This window comes from Hipposideros armiger, unplaced genomic scaffold (assembly GCF_001890085.2).
Source record: "Hipposideros armiger isolate ML-2016 unplaced genomic scaffold, ASM189008v1 scaffold_38, whole genome shotgun sequence".
In the NCBI taxonomy this organism is placed as follows: Eukaryota; Metazoa; Chordata; class Mammalia; order Chiroptera; family Hipposideridae; genus Hipposideros; species Hipposideros armiger.
Window position 1 is genome coordinate 721,853 of NW_017731388.1, and position 24,605 is coordinate 746,457.

Consider the following 24,605-nt stretch of genomic DNA (forward strand, 5'->3'; position numbering starts at 1 on the left):
AACCTGGAGCTGGGCTGCCGTGAGGCGATGCCTACGGCATAGGCTGCAGCCCCTGTGGCAGTGGGTTGCCATGGGCTACCGTGTGTAGCCAGCAGCCGCAGTGAGCGGCCGTCCAGAAGCCGGTGACTGATCTGCCTCGCTCGGGAAGAGCGCAATGATGGTGCCAACCTGGGCCAGTGAAGCGACGTCCTCCACAACTAGACTGAAGAACAAAAGGACAGCGACGTGTCTGTTCCTCTTCCCCCAATTCCCCAGCGCTATTCCCATGCCCCAATTCCGCAATAAAAAAAATCTTTAAAAAAAAAAAAAAGTCAGTCTGTGTATCTTGGGCCCTCACCCTCGACCCCAATAAAGCAGGCCCCATATTCTCTCTCTACCCGTCCTTACTCTGTAGGTCCCAGGTGTGCTGTGTCATTTGCAGGTTCTGTAAGCAATAAACCTTTTCTTTTCCCCCAAAGTTCACTGATGGCTATTACTGAAGAGCATCTTGATATCATAATAAGAACCACAAAGGCCAGTCTGTAGGGACACGTTAGGGACTTCCCCGCATAGGCCCCCCAGAACCAAGATTGTAAGGTTGCTGCCTTGAGCCAAAGTTCAGCATCAACTAAGGGTCAACTGAGAAAGGCTGGATGCTTACCACACTGAAAACAATGTGTGCTCAGCCAAAGTCCTTGAAACTGTTTTGCTCCTCTTGAGTTAAAAAACAACTCTTCGGCTAAGCATTTCTCCCTTAGTCTTAAGGGAGCGCTTGTTATTTTCTACCACCTGTTTCTATTTTATCTCTAATAAAAGACTGAAGTCAACAAAGATACCGGGTCAGACCGGTCCAACCTCAACATTGGTTCTTGATAGGCTGAGACCATAACAAGTCTAGTTACCAGGGCAAGAGAAAGTGCTGTGTTGCCTCACAATTTCCACTTGCATTTCCTACTTTCATTTTAACCACTGTATCTAACTTCTGCTATAGTCAAAGAAAGTGAGTGATTAACTTGAGGACACAGGAAAGGAACTGACTTGAATTCAACTTGAATGACCTTAGGTATTCCTTGATGGAATCAGGACTCCCTGTCTAACAGCATCTGTCCAACAAAGAGGGCTTCAATCCTGTTCACTATAGCCTACTCTCAGGAGGGCTTTTAGCATCTTCTCGGAAAAAGGAACCGTCAAGATCATTTGGCTATGTAAGACAACACAAGGATCAGCATTTTTAAAAGCACGTCTGAAAATTCAACTTGTAATTCGCACCAAAACATAGTTGACTTCTCACAGGCAACAGAGCTGGCTAACATTTTATTTGATTTTATTAGCCCTACTTGGGTTTTTATATCAATTGTCAGAAAGTAGCCATTAATTCTGGCATTGGAAAAAAAAAAAGCTTAGAAAGTCATAGTACAAATTATTTGTATATGATTTCACTGAAGGAAATCAATTTCTAATACAACTGCACTATATATGTATGGGTTTTCTAAGAATATGAAATATTAAAAAAAAAAAAAGAATATGAAATATTTTTAGAGAGGCACTCCACCTTTTCATTGCAATCTCAAAGGGATGCATGGCTTCCAAAAGATTATAAGACATGGTCCTAATGTTTAATTCAGTCCTAATAAAGATGAAGTCTGCTACTGTGCCCTGGTTCTGACATGCAGTATTTGGACCGTGCAAACTTAGCAAATTGGAAGAAAGTTCAAATGTATGAAAAACCACAAAGTGTTATGCAAGGTTGAACCAGAATCCAACAAATCAGTATGAAGCCTAGTATCTAACCTTCACATAAAATGATAACTGATTCTATTTTTCTCATGGATTTTCCTGAAAGGGCATAGAGTTTGGTGTTGAGTGGAGTGGGCAATAAAGGTGATGAGGCTACACCAGGGCCAGATTAAGAAATGTTCATTTCCTTCTTTTTTTCTTATTAAAAAGATATGTATTTTCATTGTCTGAAACATACTTTTTTATTAGTTCATACTATGTGCCAGGCATTAGAAACATAATGATAAACAAAGGCAACTTACATGTTCACACACAAAAAATTGAAAAATAAAGACAATTTAACCCCTCATAATTCCAATCACTTCCAGAAAAAGTAGTTGCTGTTAACAATGCTATAAACTTCCTTCCAGTCTTTTTCTGCACATATACTGTATTTTTCATTAATATTAGAATGCTATATTTTTTTAGAATCCTACTTTTTTCAATTATAAGGTCTGTATTTCTCTACATAAAGTCTTCAATAGCAAGATGCTTAAATAGCAACATAATCTTTCATTGTTATTGATTTAACTATTTCCCTAAGGCTTAGAATGAATATTTAGTTAATTTCCAATGTTTCACTACTCAATACTATCTTTTACACGAATTTGTGATTGTCTCTATCTCCTTAAATTCCTGAGCTAAGAATTACTGGGTCATAGAGCATGAATATTGTTAACATTTTGGGTTCCTTTTTTTCAAATCGCCCTCTAGAAAGTTTGCAATACTTTACATTACTTGCCTGCCTTCTCGCATTCCCTCATTAATACTTTTTCTTCTATGTTTTCAAATTTTGTTATAAAAATAATGGCATCTTATTATTATTTTGAATTTTATTGCCAATAAAGTTGATCATTTTCTCATACCTTTACTGCCTATTTTTAATTCTTCATTTGTTATGCCTGGTCCATATCACTAGCCCGTTTTTCTAGCAGCGTGTTAGGTCTTTTCCTTCTTTGTTTGTGAGAGCTCTTTATAGCATACATTTGTTCTATATTGCAAATGTTTTTCTTCATTTGCCTTTAAAATATCCTTTTATTGTTTTTTAATTCAATGACAATATACATCTTCACATGGGTAAAATTTTATCTATTGTCCCCTTCGTGGTTTCTTGCCTTGTTTATGTGCTTACAAAGACCTACTTCCACTCAAGTTATGGTTAATATTATAATGATGAAAGATTCTATGATGGGAGCCTCTCAATGTGTTACAGCCTTTACAGGTCAATGAATGCAGTCTCCCCATGGGTCCTAATCACTCGTTAGGCCATCTACAGAAGGGATTAACTTTCAGTGCATAACGACGGTTAATTCCACAGCGTGTTTCCACAGGTCTCCCTGGTCCCTACCTGGGGCACAAATGGTGGTTCATCACCCAACACTTCCACACACTTTCTTACAAAGAACTCTTTTCTCTCTCCCTCGCCGTTTCAATTTCGCCCACATCTACACCTCTGCAACTCCACACACTCCCAATCTCGCTTAGTGCTCCCTGCCTCCCGACCCCAGGTAACGCCAGCCTGGGTGCCTACGGACCCCTGGCCCAGGGGCCTGCTCACGTACCCAAACGCAGGAGGTCGGTCACGATGGCCTTTCCGATGCCCGTGCCCCCGCCCGTGACGATGGCCACTTGATTCTGTAGCAAGCCGGCGGCCAAGGAGCTCTTGCCCTTGATACAACAGCCCATGGTTGCGAACGCCTGCCCGCCTGCAGAGAAAGCCAGCTGTCGTCTACGCGCGTGAGTCCCAAAGGCCTTCGAGGTGGGCAGGCCTAAGAGCCCACGTGACCGCTGGCCCCGCCCAGCCTCGCCTCGCCCCGCCCCGTCGTCCGGCTCCGCCCGCCGCAGCAGCTGCCCATCCTAAGCGAAAGACCGCTCCCCGGCGGCGGTTTCCTGACGGTCCGCATCCTTTGCCATTCTCTGTCCCTGGCACGTGTAGGTGAGACTCCTCGTTCGTTCGTTTTTTTGTTTCTTTTTTTTTTTTTTAATTTCGATGCCATGGGGGCGTTTGGGGTGAGCGACAAAAGGGAAGCAGACAAAAAGCGGGAGTGTGCTCTATTTTGAAAAATTCAATCCCCAGTGGTATAGCTCTCACGGTTAATTAAAATTAAGTCTCCAGGGCACCTTGGGCAAAGAGGCTGCAGCTGGGGAGCCTTGCTGCGCCCATCCGCGTCCGGCGATGCTCTGGCCCCAGCTGCTGTGTGCTGCTGGCTGGGAAGGAAAGGGGTTGGCTTAGCTTGGGGGGAACAAATCCGGCTTCCAGATCCTTTAGTCCTCCGGAAGGCACTCTGGGGATGGGAGTGAGGGGGGTGGGGGGAGGGTACCGTTGCAGTTATCCACAGAAGCAAGATAATAAATGATTTTTTAAAACCCCAGCCCACCTGCGCCTCAACGCCCTCTCAGGAATGAAGGGAAGAAGCAATCTTTACCAGATTTGAGATCCGACCCATTTCAGCCAGGCTGCATACATCGTTGAGTCCGCAAAAGGATCTTTCCTTGACGGGCACATGCTTCCTGCAAGAATGCATCTGTAGGTGTCTGTCTAGAATTGATCCTCTAGTTCATTCCTTATGCAGGGGAGTGAGCCTGCTGAGGGTGGGGGAAATTTCTCATCCGTGTTTGGGTGCCCAGTAACAGGGTCTATTTCTCAGAGTTTCCTTTTTATTGCTCACCTTGCCTTGTGCTGTCACACCAGAGTGAGATTACACCTGGACTGGCTTGGGTGAGACTCTGCCTAAGAACTTTGCAGATCTAGGGGATATGTCAGGTGCTGTGGTCTTAAGAATCCAGGCAGGATGCGATCTCTAAGTCTGTTACCAGAGAGTACTGTATTTTTCCCTGCCGGGTAGTCAAATAATCTAAAAGCAAAGGAATGCCATCAGGTTTTGGGTGGGCCCACCACCTAGTTATTCACAAAGCGAATTGGAAACGGGTCTGGCTGAGAGTAGAATCAGACATCTTCTTGCCTGTGCCTCCAGCCCTTCTTTGAACTCCTTTAAGAAACACTCTCCCTTCAATCTTTGTTGCTGACAGATTCCCATCTATACCCCTTAAAAAGGGAAGAAATCTTTTTCTCTTCCCATTTGCTAGATAGTTTATCTAGGCACCAATTACTTCTACTACTGAAGTCAGTTATGTAGTTATGACCAAATTTTCAAAAATTACAGCATTACCAAAGAAGTAAATTTATATAGGAAAATTCAAAGGACCGTAGCAGAAAAATGTGATTCCTGGTGCTTTGATCCCAATGACAAAATATTTTTTTGTTAGCAGGAAGAGAAATACTGACTTGTTTCTGAGGGGTTTCTTATTCCAGAAAATTCCCGGTTTTCTTTCTTGGGAGGAACAAACCCTTTAAATTTCTTTTAAAGATAATTTATGAAAGGTAAAACTGAATGTGGTTTGTGACTGGGTTGGGCCTGTGGATTCACAGAGCTCTGCCAGGGCAGATGAATGTGGGTCTGGCTGTCCCACAGCCTCTGCGTGGTGGCTAAGAGGGCTGAGAGAGGGACTCTGTGGTCCTCCAGTGAAAAGGTGACGGGACTGGCTTCAAGCCAGTTGTGACTGCTGAGGATGACAAGGAGCCATTCCTCAGTAGCAAGGAAGGTGCAGTATGAGCAACTGGAAAAGCTACTCTTCACAGTCCAGAGAGAACCTGCAATTAAGAGGAGAGATGGGGTCTTTTTAAGAGACCCTTTGTTAAAGATAAAGAGGCAAGCCCTCTTTGCCTCTGCCTCTGACCTCAGTCAGGGTTGAAAAGTCTGAGAACCCCCTAAGGCCTGGAGGAGGCACTGCAGTTGCTCTGTCTCTTGGCAGCTCTTTGTTTCCAGATTTTAACTCTTCTTCGGACAAACACTCCAGATGCACTGATTGCTTCACATGTGATGTGGCTGCATCAAATGCTGCTCTTCCCTGCACTGTGCACCACTGTTCCCTTTGTCCTGGCGAAAACAGCATCATCATGGCCGTGATCCATCCACACACCCATCCCGTCATGCCCCATTAGCACCAGCTCTCATCATCTTCTGAGTTGCTCGTGCTGCTCACCCAGCTTCCCACCCCTCCCCCACCCTTCTGCCTGGTGACTTCATGTCTCCCCTCTGCAAAGCAGCTGCTGGCTCAAATTGACAGGGGCCTGTGGGAGTCTCAACATGCAGAGTCACAGAATGGTGGTGCCGAAGGAATGTCAATGAGGCATGTCGCCCCACCCCGGCTTGAAGTAAGAGCAGTCCTGAGCCAGCTTACATAAATCAGACTCTTAACCAGTTCACAATATTCAGCCAATATCCATTGAGCACCTGCCATGTGCCAGGTACTGTTCTAGGCATGGGGGACCCAAGGCAGTGGACAAGACATTTAAGTGTCCCTAAATGTAGAGTTTATATTCTGGCGTGTATGTATGTTGGGAGTAGGAGTGGCAGGCGGAAAGGGTATGTGTGCCGGGAGCGGTAAGATAATAAGCAAACAAAAGATCAAATAGTGAAGATAAGATCTTACGATAAGGAGACATTCAAGCTTCTTGTAACCAGCTACCCTCGCTGCCACTGCCGGGAACTATTTCCTCTGTAGAGAGTCAGGTCTTCCCTGAGTGATGAACCTGCCTCAGTGTGAGAGTCTTTCAGGACCAGGCGGGTTGGCAATGACAAGAGAAATGCTGCTGACAGGACCACAAAGGAACAGGATGCAGCCTGACTGCTCACAGCCCATTCACAGCAACTGAGAGTTTTAAGTTGCTGTTCCATCATTTTTCCAATCACTTGCCGCCAGTCTGAGCCAAATTCCCTTTCATTTTTACATTGGTGAGACTGTCTCCCTAAGGGGGGCTAATGGTAATTTTCAGTGGTAAAATGATAAGCTTTTTATTGCCTCGGTGGCCTAGTACATCTAACGGTGGTAAATCAAGATGCTATTGGGAGAGCCTGGCTATTCCAGAAAGAGGTGATATGTGGCCCTTTGGGTGACAGATACAGGAATTAGAGAAGAAGTAAAAGAATAGCAGGGCTGAGGGCCAGCCGAGTAGCTCAGTTGGTTAAGAGCTTGCTCAAGAGTTTGAGCTCTGAGCAACAGCGGTTCGAGTCCCGGCCCGAGCTGAGCAGCCGCTGAGCTACCAACAGGTGGCAGGATGGCTCAGCTAAAAAAAAAAAAAAAAAGTAAAAACTAAGGAGGAAAAAGTAACAAAAAAAGCTGGTTCTTTGTAAAGATTAATATAATTGTCAAAATTCTAGCAAGGCCTATATAGGGGAATATGGAAACAATAAATCATTAATATTNAAAAAAAAAAAAAAAAAAAGAAGAGCAGGGCTGGAGCAAGGCACAGTTCACTGGAGCAGTGGTAAATTAACTTGAAAATGAAGATTCTCCACCCTCCCAGCCCAGTTCATTTTCTTGGAAGAGGGAGATGTGTCTATATGGGAAAGAGTGCAAAATGTCAACTCCTGATGGTTCTTTAACCAATGGAGCAGGCCACCCTGATTTGGAAGCGGTATAAGCCGGAGATGGCAAAGGCAGCCCACGTGTGTTTTCTTTTGGTTGGTTGTCCACTTGATAATGTATTTAAATTTGGGCTAATTGCAACAATTAAAATCAGGAATTTTCACATGGAATGTCAGACAACCCATACGAAATGGGCTTGCATATCTCTATGAAAGCAGTTGGCTGAACAGAGTTGGCGTGGTAGGTGGAAGAGAGGGGAACGGCAACTTCCTATTTCAGATGAGACCTGAGCTCTTGTATTGGGTTGTTGGAAAAATCATGACGTATTTTTTCTGTTTTTCATTGCAAAACTGCGTCATGACTTTTCCAACAACCCGATATTTACCATAGCCCCCAGGACTCCTTGTTGTGTCCACCAAGCTAAGGCTTGGTGTCATTGATACTTATTAGCTTTTTTTTCAGCCTTGGTTCATCCATGTATGTTACCTGTGTCCCTGCAATGAACATACGGTCAGAGGCTTCAGGGCTTCCTGGCTTCTTCATCCACCAAGTTCACAGTTCTGCTGAGTATCTATATAGGTTTGGAGAAGGCACTGGAGCAGGTCTTCTCCAGTGACCACCTGGGAGCAGAGAATTGTGAGTAAACTCCACCGAAACCTTGCCTCATGGTGAGAGGTCTGTGAACCACCACTGTCAGGTGGGGTGAAGGTTAGTGACTGAGTGACTGATTGAATAGGAACTGGCCAACAGGGAGTAGTGCCCAGACTGCCTGCTAATGACTCAGCCCTACAAAGGTACTATAGCTAGGTAGGTGTACTCATTTTGTGGTGTTCTAAGTCTTTGGGTTTTTACTGAATGTCCAAGAGCTGTTTTTTGTTTGGTTGGTTGGTTGGTTGTTGTTTTTTAATAAAACTCCCTTTTGGGGGAGCACAGAATAGTCTGTCTTAGTCTGTCCAGGCTGCTATAACAAAAATACCATGTACTTGGTGGCTTAAATAACAAACTTTTTTCCCCCTCTCACAATCTTCAGGCTGGAAAGTCCAAGGTCAAAATGCAGGCAGATCCAGTGTCCGGTGAGAGCCTGGTTAATAGGCATCTTCCTGGCTGGCTTCTTGCTGTGACCTCACAGGGCATAAAGGGAAAGAAAGCTCCCTGGGCTCTCTTGAATAAGAGCACCAGTCTCATTAGTGAATTCTGCTCTCTCATAACTTAATCCCAGGGACCCCACCTCTTAATATCACCACATTAGGGGTTAAGATTTTAACATATGAATTTTGCAGGGTCACAAATAGTCCTTAACAGTATCATATAGAATATTGAGCTTTCCAGTGAGTTTCTGGTGGGGCTTGAGCCAGCATCCATGTTATCCTTTGTACTGGACAGCTGAATTTCAGAATTCCTGGCTCACCCAGGAGAATGAAAACTACTTGAATCACCCATTGTCAGGGAGGATGCCATTTTATGCTCTATCTCTGAGATGCATATCAAGATCTGCTTATACCCCAGAACTGATGAACTGGAACACTTAAGGTCAGAGGGGTTGGGATATAAAATAACCTTGGACAACAATCCCAGTGAATTGGATAAGATTTCTGTATGGCTGCCTTAAGAGACCAAAATAACCCTGGATTAAAACAAAATATTTATTTTTTTCCTCATATTACAGTCCAGAGGAAGAGGATTTATGACTGTGAAGATGGCTCTTATTCCTTCTTTCTCATTTCTCTGCCATCCCTAGCATTTTGCCCTTTGCCTCACCTGCCCTTGAAGGTGGCTCAAGTTCACATTCCAGCCCGCACGAAGGTAAAAAGAGGACGGAGAGGTACAGATGTGGAAGTTGCACACATCACATCTACTCACATCCCATTCGCCAAAGATTAATAATAATGATTACACTTAGCGGCAAGAGATGTTGGAAAATGTTTTCTTTACCAGAGAAGTCATAGGACCAGCTAAAAAACCTCCATGATTAAAGAAGAAGAAAAAAGATACAGGAGGCGCACCTAGCAGTTGTGTCATAAATGAGCTTAGTAAGCATAAAGGAGCTTATTAATGTGTCTGTTATTAAACTTTTCTTCAGTTTCAGTCTTTGACAAAATCAGGCTAATCCTTAATTGCTACTGCTTCACACCCCCGCTCCCAAATCATTAATACAGTCACTTAAAAATATTTTATTGACCACTTACTTGTTGGTCTCCTTGTATGGTACTGCTTTGTAGAGCTTATAGTCCAGTAGAAAAGATAGACAATAAATAAGTAAAATAACAAATAAAGCTTAATTACAAACATGGATAAGTTTTATATCAGCATATAAGACTGTTATGTTATATCAATATATATGGCTGTTATGATAAAGAATAATGAAAGGCAGGGAAGGGAGCTTGTTTTAGGTTTGGTGACAGGAAGGCTTTAGAGGAGGTGGTGATATTTGAACTGAGACTTGGGGGATACAAAGGCTGTGACCATGGGAAGGGGTGGGGCTGGAGCAACACACCAGCCAAGGCAGACAGCATTTAAGAAGGCCTCAAGGGGAAAAGCATTTGGTGCTCTTGAGGAATACACAGACAGCCAGCGTGGCTGGAGCACAGGAGGCATACGTGAGAATGGTGGTAAAGCATAGGATGGCAGGGTGGGAAGGGGACAGGTCGTATAGGTCTTTCAGCCACAAAGAATTTGGGTTTCATTTTTTAACTGGGGGGAAGTCACTGGAGGGTTTTAAGCAGCAAATGGCATAGGTTTATTAATGTTTTCCAAATATTTTTCTAACTGCTGAGAATTGATTGCAAGACAGCAAGAGTAGGAGCCAGAAGATAAGGGGCAGTTTTTAGAACCAGAGATAAGAGAAGATGGTCTCTTGGACCAGAGTGGTAACAATGGAGATGGGAAAAAATAGTGAATACATTCAAGAATTATACGGGAAGTGTCCTTCAAGAATGGCTTAAAACCAGTTATTTTAAGCATGAATTCTAGAGTCTGAGCAAGTTCTTTATAACCTATTTTCCCCCTTAGGATGGCTGAAAATCCAGAGCTAATGGTTTATTGAGGTGACACTGCACAGCATCGCATCCATTGATAACCTGTAGACTGGGAGTGAAGGTGGAAGATGGGTGAAGCCCAGCCGCCAGATAAAAGAGCAAAGTCCTGTCTCTTCTCTTAATTCTATAGATTAAAGTATCGAAAACTGGGGTATTCTTTTTACTCTCTGTCTTATGGACTCTAAAAGAAAGGAGAAATGTTCAGAGCCTGTTTCTCAGATAAAATACTACCAGCTTAACAAAGTATATAAAAATGGGGAAGATAATTAAGCCTTCCTCTCTTAGCAGTTGTTCATGTCTTATTTTTGAATAAGCATTTTCCTTTCTGCTCTGTCCTATCAAGTCAACAAGTACACACTAAGTATCTATTACTTGTCCAGCCCTGGGGGGTCTTCCCACTGGAGATAAGGAAGTGTAAGAGAGTTCCTGATTTCCAAAATTTATAACCCTCTCCTCTCTCGCCACCTCTCTTTACCTGGAGAACAAAAAGAGGAGAAACGGTGTTAAGAGTGAAAAGTGTGTGTACTCTCCACTGGTCTCCCAGCATGTGAGAACTTTTTGGGATGTTGGGCCAACATGACATCAAGAGACAGGTGCTCTTTATAGAATACTAGGACAGACGTGGTCGGGAAAGTTGTGCCATCGTTGGGTGGCTCGCTGAAAGTTGCATTCATCCATTTGAATGTAGTTGTAATGTATGACTCAATAGCCAGAAGCCCGGAGAACTGGTCCCAGCCATCTGAATCTTCATCTGTGGTGGGAGTAAGAATGGTTCTTGACCCCCCATGTGTCTGTAAGGCTTCCCCATCCAATTTCCTTATACTTGGCATTCCCCCAGCTAGGCTGATGGGGTTTGCATAATATTATATGTTTGCATACATGACACAAATATTGCAACACATAGAATTTTATTCACAACAATCCCTTCTTGTGAAAATATTTCTGCAGTACTCCAAAATCAAGTGTTCTGAGAAATAAAGGGAGATGGTGACTTCTGCCCAGTTGAGGATCATTTCTCAAACCCCTTTCCATATCGCTCTATTCGCCCCCCCCACCCCCCGTTGATGGCTTTGCTTTCCTATCTTTCAAGTTGAACTCATCGTTGGAATATCTTTTCATAGTTCCATCCAGGAAGAAGCTCTGGGATTGTGGACTATAAATTTGCTCAAACAAATCGGACTCTTCTCAAGGAGTAGCTAGACGTGAGGATTAGAATGGAAGCGCCGTCACCAGTGGAAGGCCAGGGCCAGCTCCCAAGCCCCCATCAGGGCTCTCTGAGGAAGGCGGTGGCTGCTGCCCTGGCCCTGGATGGGGAATCCACAATGGGTCGCAGGAAAAAGAGGAAGAAGGAGTCCCGTCCAGAATCGGTCATCATTTACCGGTCAGAGAATGAGAAAATGGATGAGGAGACTGGGGAATCAGAAGGTGGAGAGCAGCCTAAAGAGGAGGAAGGGGACGATTTCCTAGACTATCCTGCTGATGATGGTAAGTCTCTGGGCCCCTTGCTTTAAGCAACGGGAAGGAAACCAAATGAGGATCCTCCGGAAGACAGGCATTTGCTCATTGACCTATCTCTTCTTGTTGACACATTTCTTCTCACAGTGTTGCAGCCTTCACTTATTGAGTATTTATTATGTTCTCCTCTAGGTGATAATGAGGCGGTCTCCACCCTTTTGGAGCTCCTAGTGTAATGGAAGAGACCAATTTATACACAAAAATTAGGAACACAATTATTTAATACACATAAGATAAAGAAACAATAATAGTCGACTTTCATAATGATTAAGAAAATGCAAATTATAACAATGAGTTATAGTATTCCTTCACATTTAGGATGGCCAAAGATTGGGTAAAATATAACATCAATGTGAGGAAATGGAGGTATGCTCACACACCTCAAGTATGGAAGTAGAATCTGCTTTACCACTTTGTAGGGCAATTTGTCAATATTTACTAAATTCAGAATTCAAAGTATGCACACCCTATGTCCTGGAAATTCTCATTATATACCCCATGAAACTTACCCCCATGTGCATAAGGAAGTGTGTATTAGAATTTTTTTGCTGCTAATGAAGCTGTGGAGTGTCTGTGTAGCAAGAGATGGATGAGGTCAGTCTCTTTGTGTAGATGGACCTATCTCCAAGACATATGCCCACAGTGAACAAGCAACGTCCCTGCTCTCGGACGGTCAGGGGAAGACAGGCAGTGAACAAGTCAGCCAAATGAAATATAATTTTAGGCAGTGGTTCGAGTTCCCAAGACAGTAAACCACAGTGATGGGAAGATGAGTAAATGCTGGGAAGTGTGGAGGCGAGACGCATGGCTGTGCAAGGCCTCTCTGAGGACGTGAAGCTGGAGCTGATCTGAATGACATGAAGGAGCCAGCCATGAAAAGGTCTTGGGCAGAGCTTTTAGATGAGGGAGGGCAGCAAAGACCCTATGGTGGGAGCACCATTGCCCGTGTCTGGAATGGAGTTATTTCTGTTAGGGAGTATGGAGAACAAGGGATGGGGAGAGGAGGTCAGAAAGGTAGGCGGGGACCAGATCATGTGGGATAACAGTGTGGGATTTGTTATAAGTGCAAGGGGAAATCAATGGAAGACTTTTAAGCAAAGGAGAGACATCGTCTCGTTTATATTTTGAAACAGTCACCCTGGCTTCTCTATAAAGAATGGATTAGGAGGGTACGAGTGGAAGCTGATGAGAGACTGCTGTCTCAATGCAACCACAATAGAACTAATGTAGAAGGCTGGACTGGGTGACAGCAGGAAAGACAGCTGGAGAAGAGAGGCTGGATTCAGAGTGTAATCTGGAACTTGCTGATGGATCAGAGGTAAAGAGTGAGGAAAGAGAGGAGTCAAGAGTGACTCCTGGGCTTTTGATAGAACAAGAGAGGATAGATGGTGGTGTCATTTACTGAGATGATGGGAGACTGTGAAACCATTAGGTTCTAGGGAAACAGTACAACTCTTCTACCTGGCCAAAGTCCCTGCCACTATCCTGGGCTCTGCTTTTTTTTTTTTTTTATTGGGTAACTGTGTTTGTTCCAGGACACATCAGCTCCAAGCCAAGTTGTTGTCCTTCAGTCTTAGTTGTTGTGGATGATGCAGCTCAGCTCCAAGTCCATCACCATTTTCACTCTAGTTGCCAGGGGTGCAGCCCACTATCCCATGCGGGAATCGAACTGGCAACCTTGTTGTTAAGAGCATGCGCTCTAACCAACTGAGTCATCTGTCCACCCACCGGCAGCTCAGTGGCAGCTCAGCTCAAGTCATTGTCTTCAATCTAGTTGCGGAGGGCGCAGCTCACTGGCCCATATGGGAACTGAACCGGCGACCTTGTTGTTCAGAGCATGCACTCTAACCAACTGAGCCACCCGGCCACCCCCTGGGCCCCACTCTTTAGGGGGCTCCATTCTATCCCCCTTCCAGCCATGGGGCAAGGAGTCCAACAGGGCATGGGGGACATGCCAACTTAAAGCCTGTACTCTCCCCATTCCCTCCACTTCTAGACTACATTTTACATACCAAGAACCACAGACTTCCCTGTTTTAGTATCTCCAGCCTCACTCCCAGAGTGTCCAAAGGATGCCTGGTGGTGGTGGTGGTGGTGAGTGTGTATATAGAGATTGGATATAAGGGCTGGGACATCCATAGGCATGTGAGGAGACCCCCTTTCAGAGAAACATAGAGATAGGAATGAGAAGGGAAGGGGGCTGGGCTGCCCATCAGTATAATACACACATAATACAACCTTCATACATAGTAGCTGATACCCATTAGCAATATTTTCCCAACACTTGTAAACTAGAAATAAGATCACTATAGAGTGGTGTCTGCAGTATAGTTCCTCACACCCCTCCATATCACAGAGATTGTGACAAGATTGAGGCCCAGAAAAGTAGAGAGAATGTGAAAAACAAGTTTAACCTGCTTCATAATTCTATCAGTGCGGATGGAGAGTTCAATGTGGGAATGATAACACCAGTGGTCACCCTTCTGAGGGATACCTGTTCAGTCCATCATGGAATCACTGACGCCGGTACCATGCTAGATGCTATAAAAGTGGACACTTGTCATCAGCCCCAGCCTTGGGACACAACAGTGTGATGAAATGTCCACCCTTCTGATCTTGACTTCACCTCTTTATGCCCTGCAGGTATGTGGAACATGCCTTTGGACAGCCGCTATGTCACATTAACTGGGACCATCACGCGAGGGAAGAAAAAGGGTCAGATGGTGGACATCCACGTCACACTGACGGAGAAGGAACTTCAGGAGTTGACCAAGCCTAAAGAGTCGCTGAAGGAAACTACATCTGAAGGCAGGAAGGCCTGCCAGATGGCGGCTGACCGGGGGCCCCATGTGGTCCTCTGGACACTCATCTGCCTGCCTGTGGTTTTTCTCCTATCTTTCATTGTCTCCTTTTACTATGGCACTATCACCTGGTACAACATTTTCCTCGTGTACAATGAGGAAAGGACCTTCTGGCACAAGATCTCATGTTGCCCCTGCCTCATTCTCTTCTATCCAGTGCTCATCATGACCATGGCCTCTTCCCTGGGCCTCTATGCTGCTGTGGTCCAGCTCTCGTGGTCCTGGGGCGCATGGTGGCAAGCTGCCCGGGACATGGAGAAAGGCTTCTGTGGCTGGCTCTGCAGCAAGCTGGGTCTGGAGGACTGCTCCCCCTATAGCATCGTGGAGTTGCTTGAATCTGACAATATTTCAGGCAATCTCTCCAACAAGGACCCCACCCAGGAAGTAGAAACTTCTACTGTCTAAACTCCCAGCACCTTACTTCCTGGTCCTAATAGCCTGTATCTCCTCCAATTTCAGAAGATTCTTTCTTGAAATTATCCCCCCCCCACACACAGTTCTAGAAAATCCTAGCCCACACTGATCTGCCCTGCCATCTTAATGATTCCAGGAGGGCAGGGAACAGAAAAGCAATTTATGTGAAAGCAGTTCATCCCATGGACAAGCTCTTCAGTTCCTGCCCTCAAATGACTGGGACTAGGGAGCTCGGTTACGTGTCAGTACAGGGGCTTGAAGATTTTACTGGTGCCTGGAACCCAGAGGAGTATGTGATTAAATGTGACAGGGAGAATAAGGCGGCTCTGAAGAGACCAAGTCCACTGGTAGATAGGGATGGAGTGAAACATTCAGGAGGCAGGGCTACCAAAGGGTAGCAGAATGTAAAGATTTGGGTGTATCACTTAGAGTTTTATTTAGCTGCATATAATTAACATTCCAAAATAGAAGTTTATTTTTTTCTTGTATAGAAGAAGCCTGACGGCAGACCATCACGGGACCCGATGGAGTCATTAGAACCAGACTTCTTTTACTCCCCTATCATTAGTGAGATGTGGTCCTCAACACTGCAGTGCTGACTACATCTGCAGCCATTACACCCATGTTTCTGGCAGAATAGAGGAAGGGGCAAAGAAGAGCACACTCTGTGGTCAAGGAGACTTCCCAGAAGGCCCACTCAAACACTCATATCTCATTGGCCAGACTTTAGTCACGTGACCTTGCAAGCAAAAGAGGCTGGGAAATGTAGTATTTTGACTAGGCAGTTATATGCTAGGCTAAATATTGGGGTTATATTCATTTAAAAGAAAAGGGAAGAATGGCTATTTTGGTAGGCAAGTAAGAATCTCAGTAATTATTTAAATACATTCAGATTCTAAACTAATATAGATTTATTTATTTATTTATGCCTGAATCTTTTTATATATAGATACTAGCTATATATACTATGTATATGCTAGACATAGATATTAGCAACTCATGTACCTTGCAATTAAATGCCTGTAGTGTCATGTGGTTTCAGGGTTTTTTAGAAAGGAAGAGTAAACAGTTGAGTACAACTATCTAATAGTAGCATAACTTTTACCCTAGTAGTGAAGGCGGGAGGGGTGGTGGTAATTAATCTACAGATTAAAGACTGTGAAGGGAGGGATTGCATTTGCCAAACTATCCACCCCCACCCCCAACAGGGGTTGGTAGCCCTAAGCTTGAAGAAGACAGAGTTAGCTCTCTGTTGTTTGGCAGAGCCTCATTTGCTCAAACCTTTCTGGAATCTAACAACCAACAATTTTTGGTATGCTGAGACGCTTGTGTCTTCCTAGCCACCAGGGGTTGTAAACCAGATGAACACAGACTAATAGATTCTGAACTATCTTTTTTTTTTAAATTCATTCCTGAGGGATATTTCTAACTTTTTAAAAAGCTGAATCCTAACAGGTCAAGCAGAATTTGGAGGTTTGGGTCCGTATAAGAATAGCTGGTACTCATTTCTTTTTCATGTCGCAGGAAGAAGTTGTTGAAAGAAATGCTCTCCCATAGAAGGCCAGGGACATTTGCCTAATGTATGGTGCTAAACTCCATCTTCAGAAGAACCCCACACTTTGAAAAAAACAATTGTTATTAGTTTGACCAAAACAAAACTCTGCCCAGCAGTTTTGAAGATGATCCTGGTGCTCTCTGGTGCTTTTGCAGAGATATAAACAATTGCAATGTAAACAAAAAAAATAAAAATAAAGTCGAATTAACATTTGTTCATTTTGTCTTTGAGCTTCTCCCAAACTGCTTTGAGTGCTACAGTTTTCAGAAGAAGGGTAATTGTGGTGGCCATCCTAGCTACATATAATGATCTTAATCTGGATCCTTATGTCTTGATTTTTTCCATGTACCACTTATGGGGATTCCATTTAGGTGGACTGTTTCCACAGTCTTCTTTACTTAAACCTACATTAGGAAGTTGCAACCACTTTTGTCACATTTTTCTGGGTTTAGGGAAATCAATGGCCACGACCAAAACCAGTCAAAATTAGGACAAGGTGAGGGTGAGGCCCAAGGGACACCTAAATGAAATTGATATGGTCCTCACCCTAGTAGGACTTACCACCTAGTGGAAGAAATAGGCTTATAAACAATCCATTTCAAAAGGGCTCTAATAGAGGTATGTAAAAGCCTAAGACTAGAGGAAGAAGAAGTTAACTGTGAGTTATGGCTCATGGTGGGAACCCAGGTAACAATATCATTTTCTCACCCCATCCATGTCCTTCATATGTGACCATGGCTCCCATGCATATCTCCCTCTGTCCTCAAATGCCCTTTTTCCTCTACTAGCCATAGCCCATCAACCTCTTGTTCTCCCTCTTTCCACCCCTGTATCATACAAATCAAAACAGATCCTGAACTGACAGGGAGAAATGAAACCAACAAAGCTAGAATCCTTTTGTTGGGGAGGAAGAGGGAGTAGCCATACACACTGTCACATTAATAATGTTCCCCTCTTCACCCTTGATGAATGGAGGCCTTTCGATAGTGGAAGTGGTGCTTCAAGTCCATATCCGTTCTCAGCACCATGACTGCCTAGCTGCCTGAAAGCGGATGATTCTAAAGACTTGTCTAAGAATGGCTGAGAAACAAACACAGGTACTTTACAGAATCTCTTTTATTTTTCCCAGGAAACAAGCCTGTACTGGAGGGTGTGTGGGTGTGAGACAGAGAGAGGGGAAGGAGGAGAGAAAAAAGAAAAGAGAGAGGAGGAGAAAGAAAAGGAGAGGCTACATAGAAGATACAATTATGGACATAAACCACGCAAACTTCCTTCACCATGGTGAGTCACCAGTGATTCTACTTATGTATCATAAGAATTTTTTTAGGAAAATAATATTGAGTTTTAAAAGAACAACTTGAGTTTGAATAAAAAACCTGAACTTCCTGGACGCCAGGAGCACAGTCAACGAATGTCTGAGTCTCCTGGCTTCAGGGCATTTATCTTTGGCTCTCTCAAGGCCCCTCCTTCCTCCAGCCCGCCCCCCTCCCGCCCCCCATCTTTTCAGCTGTAGTGTCTGCTTTTCCCATGTTCAATTTTGAAGAGGAAGAGAATCTGGACGGATTTAATTTTCCAGTCTGGGTAGAGGTTTGCAGATGCTTTGTAGGTTGCTGGATACTTTGTAGGTCCATTCACCTGTCAGCTTGTGGGTCTTTTAGGATAGAAAGCTGTTTCTGTACAAGGTTCAGCTTGGGTAGGTCGCCCTCAAAGGGGCAGGGGCTGAAGGCTGGGCAGTTTCCAACGAAAGAGGGTGGTGAGCATGTCAGGCACTGTGATTGATAGCAGCCACTTCTAGACCAACTCCTCAGATTTGTCTTCTGAATTAAACCTCACTTCCTCCCTTAAAAGCTAGTGCCACTCCCATCGATTGGCAGATGCTATTTGAAGCCTCCACCTTTGCACATTCCATTTCCTTTGCAAAGAATGCCTTTCCCACTTTTGATTGCCTGAAAAACGACTCTTCCTTCAGGGGTTGGCCCCAAAGTCCTCGCATCTGTGGAGTCTTTCATTATCTCTCTTTTTATCAATAGAAGAAACAGACTTTTAGAGAAATTGACTTCCTGGATCCATACTCATACTCAAGGAAATCTAATGCTGGAGCTCGGCTCAAAACAGAGTCTAGATGTTATTCTTAACGACAGAAATGGGAAGTGAATCTTTAAGAGAAGTGATCTGTACTTATCGAGTTCCAGAGACTTGGACAGCTCAGAGACAACATACTCCGGCACACCAGCACGGAACGCAGAGAATCTGCGCATGCTCACAGCATCGGCGCACAGTTTCCCCGCCCCTTCCGGGTTTCGCGGGAAGTGGCTCTTCCTACGATGCTCCGGCTCCGAGTGCGCCGGAACTGACTTGCGGCGCTGCAGGTTCCCGCCCGGAAGAGGAGACCAAGGCGCCTACGGATTGACAGCATGGCGCGGTCAGGGAATAAGGTAGAGAGAGCTAGGGGTTTGGAACTTTCCCGTGCCGGGGGTGGAGAGGGTGGTTCTGAAGCAGGAATCATGGGATCACGGCGGTGCCGAGGAGTGAGGAAAGAGAGGAAATTATGGTGGGCCATGAGCTGGATCAGTAGGGCCGGTACCAAGGGATGCGCCGTGGGAAAAACTGGGACTTTGTAGTTCTAAAACCTGAATTTGAGCCTGGCCTGCTCTTCATCACCCCCTCCTCATCCCACCTCCCTACCCCGTCAGCCTCCCCTCTCTACGTCTCAGTCTCAGTCCACCCCCTAACCTCACCTCCTCCGTTACTTCTGCTGGGTTTTTAAAAAATCTATGAGAATTGAAATTAGCCATGGTAAGCACCTACTCCGATTTATGAAACTTCAAAGAGGGACTGCGTAAAATAACTTGAAATGTAAAGCATCATATTATTACCTCCATAGTAATCTAATATTTCGCATTTATTGAAAGCTTAGTCTGTGTGAGGCACAGATATAAACGTTTTATTCCTATCCCATTTAATCTTCACACCGAACCCATGGAGTGAAAACTATTATTCTCAGTTTACAGGTGAGAAAACCCAGGCATGAAAAATGTGATTAGCCCAAGGTCACCCACTCCACAGGTGAAACTCGCATTTGAACCCAGGCTGTCTGGTTTCAGAGCCCTGGAGAATTTCTGGGAATCTATGAGTCTCAGTGCCCGAGGTTAATAGCAGATATTACAATGATTTTTTTCAATGATGTCTTCAATATAAATGGAGAGTGGTATTTGCCTGGAAGGGTCACTAGAGGGAGGTATGTTCCAGGGAGCTGGCCACCCATCCATTCATCCAAAGGCTAGGCCCTTTATTAGACTTCTGATACACAGATAAACAAGATAGGAGTTTGAGCACCTGATCCCTAGCCCCCTCAATTCCCCTCGGGGAAATGCTGATTAAAATGATTAAGAACATATGTTGCCACTCACCTCCCTTGTACCTCCTCTTTCAGCTGTTGGAAATTTTGCAGCTTGAATGGAGCAGCTGTTTATGGCAAGTGGACCTGCAGCAAATTTCGACCAGCCTATGTTGCTTTGGTTATAAATGAACTGAGTTACTGTGTTGCCCAGTTTCTCTTTCCTGGTTTTCCTACTGTTGTCAGAAAGGAACTTGAAGTATTGCATAGACCATTCTGCTTCCAGACAAGAAGTTCTATACTGTGAAACCCTTTGATGCCATTTTTTTGGATACTTGATTCCTAGCAAAAGACCTTTAGTCCTCTGAGTTACCTGAGTTTCCAGGTTTAAAAGTAGTTTTTATGAATGTGTATTAAATAAATGCAGCAACGTATTTTGGGACTCTTAAATTTTTTAAGATTCTTATGCCCAAGGCATTGAAACTATGGTATATAAGTTTTGTTCTCAGAGGAGTTTTGTAGGTTATTACCACCTTTTCTCCAAACATGCTACCTTTACTGCATAAATCTCTTAATGTTAGTGCATTATGTTCAATTCTTTGTAAACTAGGGAAAAACTTAAATAGTCTTTCTTTTCCATGTGTTGCCTGACATATAACTAAATTTAGAAATCATCTGTAATTTCCCTGATAGGAGCTCATCCAGGTTTTTCAAACATTTCTACGGTCAGGAGGTCACTGCTTCAGAAAACTGTGGTTCTTTTACTGATTACTTCTAAATATTACTTTTTCCTCCTTATATGTAGGCAAACCAATCTCCCTGTAACTTCTGTCTGTGAATCCTATTATCTCTCTCACAGACCAATCCTTTTATAACACAGCTGTCAAATATTTGGGAGGAATTATTATGTCCCCCTAAATCTTCACATCTGGCTCAAATATCCATTTGTTTTTAAACCGTTCTTCACATCACATGCTCTCCAGATCTTTCTCTAACCTCATTTCATGTTCAGTTGTAATAATCTTTCTCATAAGATGTGCTCAGAACTGCTCACAGTTTGTCAAATGTGGTCTTATCAGTACAAAGCACAGGTGAGATTGTAAGTGTCGAATGTTAATTCTGGAAAAGACCTTAGATCTCATGTAGCCCAACAACTGCTTCCTGCCGCCATGAATTAGGAGTGAGGTTAAGTGACATTCCCAAGGACTTAGAGCTAATTGCTAATAAAGATGAGACTGGACTTCAGGTCTCCAGATTGCTAATTAGTCTTTTTTTCAACATAAGAACTTTCTTTTTCTTATTTGAATTCAATAAACTGTTGATACAACTAAAATATTTTGGAGAGTGGAATGAGATAGCTGTGGGGAATATAGTAGTGCTGTAGCCGTGTCGTACTGGTGACTCGGAATCCACTCTGACATTATTAGATGCTATTTGTTCAGGTCGCCTCCAACTCATATTCAGTTAAATTTGGATGCCAAATATAGAATTTTACATGTATCCCTTTTAGTTTATGTTTCCCCTATTTCCTTAGTCCCCCTTGCTATGTAATGATTAGATGTCTTTATGTGGTGCCCTCTATCTGTAATGTCCCTTGTTCACATGACTGACTCCTGCTCATCATTCTTTGGGATTCACCCAAGCTTCACATCCAGGAAGCCTTTTCTGCCTCCTATATCTCTCGTCCAGTTTTGAGTAGGTGCCCCTCTTGTGTGTGCTTTTAGTGCCCACTGCATAGCTCTGTCATGGAACATTGTGCTAATCTTGTTTATGTGTCTTTGTTCCCTACTGGAATAGATTTAGTGTCTTCGTCTTCATTTTAGTTCCCCAGCTTATAAACTGATTCAAATTGTTGGGGTGTATCATTTTAGCATATATAGGTTATAGTAGTCACCTATTGCCACAAAAGTGTTTTATAAAAAAACTACACCCCAAATCACTGGCTTACAACAAAAGCATCTATTCTTATGCTTGTGGGTCAGCAGATCACCTGCAGTCATCTGATGTATTTTGGGCTCAGCTGGGCTGGACTTAGCTCTAACTTGCAGGTTGTTTTCAGATCTGCTGTTCTCATGGGTTTATTCTTGGGCTGGGGCCAAAGGAGCAGCAGCTACTTGGAGCATGTTCATGTCCTGGCAGATACTTTCTAGCTTTTAGAAAACATTAGGGCTATTTAAAGTTTCTCCATAGTGAAAATGTATATGTCTTACCTATATTCTCTAATAGAACATTTCTCTTTATTGTACATCCTTCAAATACCAGTACAGGTTCTTTGGGTGAAAAAAGCAAAAAGCATATATTTTTTTTCTTTCTTTTTAAATTATTATTAATATTTCTCAAATACTCTTTGGGACTGTGTTTCCAGGCAGCTGTTGTGCTGTGTATGGATGTGGGCTTTGCCATGAGTAACTCCTTTCCTGGTGAAGAATCCCCATTTGAATTAGCAAAGAAGGTGATGACCATGTTTGTGCAGCGACAGGTGAGTTTCAGATTGGCCTTGAGCTTGTAACTCGTTCTAACTGCTTGTTGCTTTCACTTAGTAATGCAAGATACAGCCCCAGTGTTTTGGGGAATCTGAGGCGTTTTCTAACATATACTCCCATGTAATTCCAACTACTATTCAAGCCTGATATTTTTTTCTCTCTTGTTTTTGGCTCCTCCACTGGATATTACATTTTTCATCAGAAACAAAAGGCAATGTAAAGTCATATTTAAAGGTACAGTCTCTAGAACCAGATGGCCTGGGTTAGAACCCTTGCTCTGCCCTGTCATTTACTAATCTCATGATCTTGAACAAGCCCTTCAACTACGTTGTGCCTATTCCAGTTACCTTTTGCTGGTAATATCCTAGCCCCAAACTTAATGTCTTAAATGACATTTAAAAAATAATCTTCTCTCATGGTTCTTTGGGATGACTGAGTGACTCAGTTGTGTGATTCTCTCTTGAGGCCTCTGAGGTGCACTCAGATGGCTACTGAACCATCTGAAAGCCACTGGGCCAGATGTCCAAGATGACTCACTCCTGTGGCTGGTAGTTATGCCTTCTGGTGGCTATGAACGCAGTTGGGGTGGCCCATCAGAACCCTTACATGGGGTTTCTCCAGGTATTTTAGGATGTTCACAGTGTAGTAGCTGGTTCTAAGAGGGAATGTCCCAAGAGTGGATATTCTGAGACCTACCTATGTGGCCCTTTATGACGTGGCTTTAGAAATCCCAGAAAGTCATTTCTGCTGTTTTCTATCAGTCGAGCAAGTCACTCAGGCCATCTCACAGTCAAAGAGGAAAGGGGGCGAAATAGCCTTCTGTTGATTTCTGCCCCTTGTACCTTGTAGGGCTGCTAAGTCCATGAAGTTCTGCTTCATACCCTGGGCACTGCTGCTCCTGGACACGGCTGCTTTTTCTGCTGGGTGTTGCCCTTCCCACTGGGCACTACTGCCTCCCACCTGTCAGCCTAGATTTTAACAAATTCTGATGACCTGGAATCTAATGTGTCAAAGAGGAGGATGTCTCTAATCCCATTCTTGGTTATAGTATTTGTATTGGTTGTGTTCAAGCAGTTCTGCTGTGCCCCAGTGTAGTGTGTGTGTGAGTGTGTATGTGTACACAGAGGGTGCCAAAAAATGTATACACATTTTAAGAAAGGAAAACTGTATTAAAATTGTAACTCAATATATACCATTAACAAAAGATGCATACAAGTCACATTTGACTTCTGCAATTACAAGAGGTGCTCACAGTGGTTCCCATCAGTGTCCAGACACTTCTTTTTTTTTTTTTTTAAAGGTTTTATTGGAGAATTGGGGGAAGGGGAACAGACAAGTTGCTGTCCTTTTGTTCTTCAGTCTAGTTGTGGAAGACATTGCTTCACTGGCCCAAGTTGGTATCATCATTGCGCTCTTCCCCGGTGAGGCAGATCGGTCACCAGCCTCTAGACGGCCGCTCACTGCGGCTCTTGGCAGCTCACACCAGCTGCTGGCCGCTCATGCTGGCCACCGGCCACACAGGGTAGCTTATGGCAGCCCACTGCAGCAGGGGCTGTAGCCTATGCTGTTGCCGGCAACTCACGGCAGCCCAGCTCCAGGTCGAGCTGTTGTTCACCATCTTAGCTGTGGAGGGCAGTGTCACTGGCCCTCATGTGGGATCTGAACCTGGGCCCTGCTGCTCAGAGCTGGCATCCCAAGCCAGCTCTTAACCAATGTGCCACTTGGCTGGCCCCAGACACTTCTGATTACAGTGAATGACTGCTTGAGGAACATTCACCAAAGTGTCCACTTGTATACATTTTTTTGGCATCCCTGAATTTTTTATTTTTATGTATGTATGTCTGTATATATATATATATATACATATATACACACACACACACACACACACAAACACACATACATATATTTTTTTAAGGAAATGGTGCTTTCAGTTTTTCTCTTTGCCTCTTCTCCCTCCGTGGAAGGCTGGGAGGCAAAGCCTGCTGCCAGTCTCATGCAGCACTCAAAATGTCCTTCCCTCTCCTTACTGAGGTTTTCTTGTTGAGCGCTATTACCTTGCCTTAAGATGGGTTCTGGTCCAGGAGACAGATAGGATTCTAGCTGACCTGCCCTACTGGGGTGCTGGACATGTTTGAATCCCAGCAGCTGGGACTTTTTCCTCCATGTACATCTAGGGATTATAGCTGGAGTTGTTAAGAGACTGTGGAATATAAAAGA

At 43.9% G+C, this 24,605-nt stretch overlaps 3 protein-coding genes across 5 annotated transcripts in view; 2 read left to right on the forward strand and 1 right to left on the reverse strand.

Moving 5' to 3' along the window:
• PECR (peroxisomal trans-2-enoyl-CoA reductase) overlaps window positions 1–3,524 on the reverse strand; it is a 42,125-nt gene extending 38,601 nt beyond the window's left edge. Inside the window, exon 1 of the mRNA XM_019638195.1 lies at window positions 3,318–3,524. Coding sequence (XP_019493740.1) covers window positions 3,318–3,441 — 124 coding nt within the window. The 5' untranslated portion in view covers window positions 3,442–3,524. The remainder of the gene's footprint in view (window positions 1–3,317) is intronic.
• Window positions 3,525–3,597: 73 nt separating this feature from the next.
• On the forward strand, window positions 3,598–16,778 carry TMEM169 (transmembrane protein 169). 3 transcript variants are annotated; one of them, XM_019638172.1, is made up of 3 exons: window positions 3,598–3,691; window positions 11,342–11,705; window positions 14,379–16,778. In XM_019638172.1, the coding sequence occupies exons 2-3, from the start codon at window positions 11,435–11,437 to the stop codon at window positions 14,999–15,001; spliced, it is 894 nt and encodes a 297-aa protein (XP_019493717.1). In that variant the 5' UTR covers window positions 3,598–3,691; window positions 11,342–11,434; the 3' UTR covers window positions 15,002–16,778. The 3 variants fall into 3 exon arrangements, with proteins under 3 accessions (XP_019493717.1, XP_019493718.1, XP_019493719.1); XM_019638173.1 differs by having other exon boundaries at window positions 3,599–3,691; window positions 11,311–11,705; XM_019638174.1 differs by having other exon boundaries at window positions 3,602–3,687.
• Window positions 16,779–18,890: 2,112 nt separating this feature from the next.
• XRCC5 (X-ray repair cross complementing 5) overlaps window positions 18,891–24,605 on the forward strand; it is an 83,999-nt gene continuing 78,284 nt past the window's right edge. The window contains exons 1-2 of the mRNA XM_019638196.1: window positions 18,891–19,000; window positions 22,268–22,381. Of these exons, the coding sequence (XP_019493741.1) occupies window positions 18,980–19,000; window positions 22,268–22,381 (135 nt within the window). The 5' untranslated portion in view covers window positions 18,891–18,979. The remainder of the gene's footprint in view (window positions 19,001–22,267; window positions 22,382–24,605) is intronic.

Bases quoted from the DNA above. Each gene is read 5' to 3' on its own strand.
- TMEM169 (XM_019638172.1), top strand. From the start codon at position 11,435: ATGGAAGCGCCGTCACCAGTGGAAGGCCAGGGCCAGCTCCCAAGCCCC. The intron at 11,706-14,378 runs GTAAGTCTCTGG...TATGCCCTGCAG, and splicing joins AGACTATCCTGCTGATGATG to GTATGTGGAACATGCCTTTG.